General features: G+C 38.1%; 2 protein-coding genes across 2 annotated transcripts in view; both read left to right on the forward strand.

The window, feature by feature from the left end:
* Nucleotides 1–1,448, forward strand: part of LOC145551344 (uncharacterized) — a 4,889-nt gene extending 3,441 nt beyond the window's left edge. The window contains exon 4 of the mRNA XM_081605839.1: nt 1,390–1,448. Coding sequence (XP_081461965.1) covers nt 1,390–1,448 — 59 coding nt within the window. The remainder of the gene's footprint in view (nt 1–1,389) is intronic.
* A 120-nt stretch (nt 1,449–1,568) lies between these two features.
* Nucleotides 1,569–3,476, forward strand: LOC145547572 (potassium voltage-gated channel subfamily A member 10-like). Its single transcript, XM_081606344.1, is given in 2 exon segments — nt 1,569–1,617; nt 1,620–3,476. Coding segments are annotated over 2 exon segments (1,722 nt in total). The 3' UTR covers nt 3,293–3,476.
* Nucleotides 3,477–5,062: the final 1,586 nt, after the last annotated feature.

A 5,062-nucleotide genomic window follows, 5' to 3' on the forward strand; every position in this document is an offset into this window, starting at 1 on the left:
TTTCTTCCCAACAATTCCATGTCATTCTCCTCATTCACTTGCTTTTTTGTCTATTCTTGCAGAGCAGGGCTGGAATCAGCATTGCTGGTTTTAGATGTTGATCATCTCTGAAGACTTTAATTAAACATCTGCATTTCAGTCACATATTTAGTCACTTAAAGGAGCAGTATTATGTATTTCCAGGGACATGGTGCCATTTTATTACACAATCAACTGTAACAGTTACATTCATATTTCTATTTTATGCCTTTTTTAGACCAGTTAAATGGTACACAATCAAGGGTAGTTAAGTGTAATCACAATGACAAAGGTTTCCAGTATCATGGCCTCTGGAAATTACATGGCATTGCAGTTTAAATGTCTTGTCTGGAAGAAGGGAGACTTTTACCCCGATTAATTATGCATTAATTTATTCAAAGCCATGGTTACCTTGCACTACCCTGTCCTTGTGTAGGTTGTAGTGAGGCACTGCAAAGGGTACACTTATGTTCCCTTTCAGGTGCACAGTTGTACACTACTACAACCTTATATACAATGAAAAAATTAGCAAATATTTAATTACTTTTAAAGTTTGTCTTAAAACCCATTTATTTTACTTGGCTTTCAACACCAGCGGTATCTAGTTTAATTGAATGTTTTGTTTTTAAACTGTAAGAGCTTTTATTTTTATTATTGTTATGTTGTGTTTTAATGTACAGCACTTTGTATCAGCTGTGGTTTTTTTAAAGTGCTTTATAAATAAAGTTGGTATGGTATGATATGGTATGGTATGGTATGGTTATTTACTGATTTTTACATTATAAGATATAAAATGTTTGACCTGATGAAAACTTCACATAAACACTGGCGTGGCATGAAAATATGTGTATTCTTCAGTTCAGAAATTTTAAAACATCTCTTAAAATTTTTTATCCATTGTCTTTATCCCCTTATCCTTGCAGTTTCACAGAGGCTCTGGTGCCTATATCTACAGTAGTCATTGAACATGAGGCAGGTACGACTTGGACAAGTCACCATTCTTTTTCAGGCCAACACACACACATAGGAAAAGCAATCATTCATACATTCACACACTCTCTCAAGACAGTTTATGGACTTTAGGAGGAAACCAGAGTACTTAAAAAGAGCACATGACAACAGTGCTAATAACTGCAACATCCATCCCCAAGGTCAATAATTGCAACTTCAAAATGCTGTAGAAACATGTTAAAGTTATGCCTTTGAGGTTGACTTCTTTCCAAAAGAAGACAATCTTCTATGAAACAATCAGATAAATAATGCATTTTTAGATATGGTAATATTCTTACTCTAAGAAAGGTAATGTATAAAAAGTATCTGACCACTGATCAAAACTGACAAATTCTCTTTACTCTGTCTTTTCTTTTATAGGTGTTGAAGGAAAGCTAAGAACAGCAATGGCTTCCTGTTTATCCTATGAGTCTTCCTAAAGACTCAGTGGTGCGCTGATGCTGCTACATATTTTGACATCTGAGCTATCACTCTGTTACTCAGAGTGTGAGATTCTCTTATCTGGTAGTTTAAGGCATTGCACTGGCTGAACCTCAGCCATGGAGGTGGCCCTGGTTGACTTTGAGAGCCTGGAGGACATTAGTGGCACCTTGAGGATGAGATTGACACCTATGCTGATGAGACAACAGCTCTCACAGTGGATGTTCCTCCAGAGCAAAACAGCTCTGACATTAGTAACCGTCTACGACCCCATCAACTCTCCTCCACCCCTTCACATTACAACCCGATGCCCTCCTACATTTGGGAATCCACCTCATCTTCACCCATTCCACCAACGCAAACACTGGAAGTACCTCACTCACCAGTCATGCCATCACCAAGCAGAAAAGGTCGCAGTAGTTGTGCCAGCATTATCTCCAACTGGAAGCTGCTGTTAAACAGCGAAGGCATGAAGGAAAGTGAAACAATTTTCAGTCGGCTCACAAAGGAGTGCTGTGAGGATCTGTTTGCAGATAAAAGAGGGTTGGATGATGGAGACCAGAAAGTCATCATCAACATAGCTGGTCTTCGCTTTGAGACACAGCTCAAAACACTGGACCAGTTCCCTGAGACACTTCTTGGAGACCCCTTTAAGAGGATGGAGTACTTTGATCCAATGAGGAACGAATACTTCTTTGATCGGAATCGACCAAGTTTTGATGGGATCTTGTATTACTATCAGTCTGGCGGCAAAATTAGAAGACCAGCTAATGTTCCCCTTGATGTGTTTGCTGATGAAATTGTATTCTATGAGCTTGGACAAGAAGCTATGGAACAGTTCAGAGAAGATGAAGGATTCATAAAAGATGTTGACATACCTCTCCCTAAAAATGAAATCTATAGGCAATTTTGGCTCCTGTTTGAATACCCAGAGAGCTCCAATGCGGCACGGGGTGTAGCGCTAGTTTCTGTCTTGGTCATTGTCATATCTATCATCATATTCTGCATGGAGACACTGCCAGAGTTCAGAGATGACACTGAACTCTTTGCTCCAAGTGTGATTCAACATGTCAACCAGTCCAAAGTATCCCACTCTGGCTCTTTAGCTGGTACAAAGCTCAAAACATTATCCGATCCTTTCTTTTTTATTGAAACTGCCTGCATAGCTTGGTTTGCCTTTGAGTTGATCGTTCGGTTTGTGGTGTGCCCGAGCAAAAGTGAGTTTTTCCACAACCTCATGAACATGATCGACATTATATCCATCATCCCCTATTTTGTAACTTTGATCACAGAACTGGCCACAACCCCTCAGGAGAGCTCAGGACAGAACATGTCCTTGGCCATTTTGCGTATCATCCGCTTGGTCAGAGTCTTCCGTATTTTCAAGCTGTCACGTCACTCAAAGGGACTGCAGATCCTGGGACAAACTCTAAAAGCAAGCATGCGGGAGCTTGGTTTGCTCATCTTCTTTCTTTTCATTGGAGTTATTCTTTTCTCCAGTGCCATCTACTTTGCTGAAGTAGATGACCCTGACACACAGTTTGTCAGCATTCCTGATGGGTTCTGGTGGGCTGTGGTGACCATGACAACTGTAGGTTATGGAGACATGTGTCCTATCACACTTGGGGGAAAAGTGGTGGGCACACTGTGTGCAATAGCTGGTGTGTTGACAATTGCTTTGCCTGTTCCCGTCATTGTCTCCAACTTCAACTACTTCTACCACAGAGAGACAGAAGCAGAGGACAAGGTTCCCATGACAGAGGCTCTCGAGCAAGCCATAAATGCGGAAGAAAGTACCAAACAGGGTAGCAATCCTTCAGTTAATAAGCTCAATGGTATCTGACAGAGGAAAAGGAGAAAAACTGCTGACTAAGAAAGAACTTTTCCATCAAGCAGCAAAAATAGTAGGGAATATAAAAGGAATTACATTTTAGTGAGAATGAATCCAAAGAATGAACTTAAGATTGAATAAACAGTTATTCTTTTGGTGAAAAAAAAAAAAAAGTTTTATAGCAACAAACAGGGCGTACCAGACTTACTCTTGTATTTATTTATTTATTATTTTTGTATGAAAATGGCACTTTGTGGATTTACCTGAAAATGCACTGTTATTGTTTAGGAATGTTTGTCATTCTTCACTATTTTACGTTAACTTCACTGTTTGTTGTAGCTTTCGATATGTAAATCTTTCATTGCTATCAGTCAAGATGCAAATTAAGTGTTAAACAGTTTCATTTTTAACATTGTTTTTTCACAAACTTTGCCATTTGTTCTCATAATCTTAGCTTATTTTTGGTTAAAAGACATTTAAGCACATATCTTTATTTACAATACGATTTTCAGACATTTAATGTCGAATGTAGCTAAAGGTGAAGATCATAACAATGACCACAGATTAAATGTATATAATGCTCTGCAAAAGTATTCATATTCTTTGAACTTTTACAGATTTGGTAATGTTACTACAGGCCTCAGTATAGTTTATTAAAACCCTATAGGGTGGACTAAAACAAACTAATGCAGAACTGTGAAGAGGTAGAAGGGCAAGACTTTAAACCCACCACTGTCATCCAACTCACCCAACAGACCACACAAGGAGAGCATTAATTAAAGCAGCAGAAAGAAACCCATGGTAACACTGGGGAAACCTCAAAAAGTCCACAGTTCAGGTCAGTTGATAAGGTCGACTCTTCTGTCATCCTCTCTGGAAATCTGATCCTCATGGAAGAGTAGCTGGAAGAAGGCCATTATTGACTCCATTAGGAGTCCCGTTTGCAGGATGCCAAAAGCCGTATTGGAAACACATCAAACAATATGTTGTTTTGACCAGGTTAGAATAAAATGTAACTTTTTGACCAACATGCAAAAATTACACCACTATATTTCAATTGCAGTGTTGGCAGCATCATGCTGTAGACATGCATTTCTTCGCAGTATCAGGAAAGGTGGTAAGAGATTATTGAATAATGGATGGAGGTAAGTACAGGCAATTCTTGATAAAAATCTGTTATAACAGAAGACTTGGAGGTTCATCATCCAGGAGGACAGTGAGCTTAAAACATAGGTACTATGTAATGGAAGGGGTTGAATCAAAACCCAAGTCTATATTTGTTTGTGAATGTGTAGCAAGAGTTGAAGAATTACTGTTTCCAATCCCACCCAAAAAACCTTTGAAAAACCATTATGAATGAACAGCCTTTTAATAAAATTTTACTGCAAAACCCAAGATACCAAGATCTTATCAGATATCTGTCCAAATGTTGGTGTATCATTTTGGTTCGGAAACATTACTTGCGCAGCCATCCCTAAAATGTTGCTAAGGATAAACTTATTTTGATTGGGAGTACGGTCAGGTCTTACCTAACACAACCAAAGTTTTAAAATAATACTTAAAAAATAAAGCTGACACAGAGTTCCTTTCATTTTGTTTGTGAATAATGTTTTCAATTTAGTGCTTCTGTTTGTTTACTTAAAAATATTGTTTTTCTAACAATTTCTCACTTTGAGATAAATAAATTTAAAAAAAACTACGTATAGTTTAACTTACTCCACATTATGGATTACAATGAGTGCCTTACAATGTATAATGTTAGTGTACTGCTGAATTTGCCAT

The sequence above is a fragment of the Poecilia reticulata genome, chromosome 4, assembly GCF_904066995.2.
Source record: "Poecilia reticulata chromosome 4, P_reticulata-male-v2, whole genome shotgun sequence".
Lineage (NCBI taxonomy): Eukaryota > Metazoa > Chordata > Actinopteri > Cyprinodontiformes > Poeciliidae > Poecilia > Poecilia reticulata.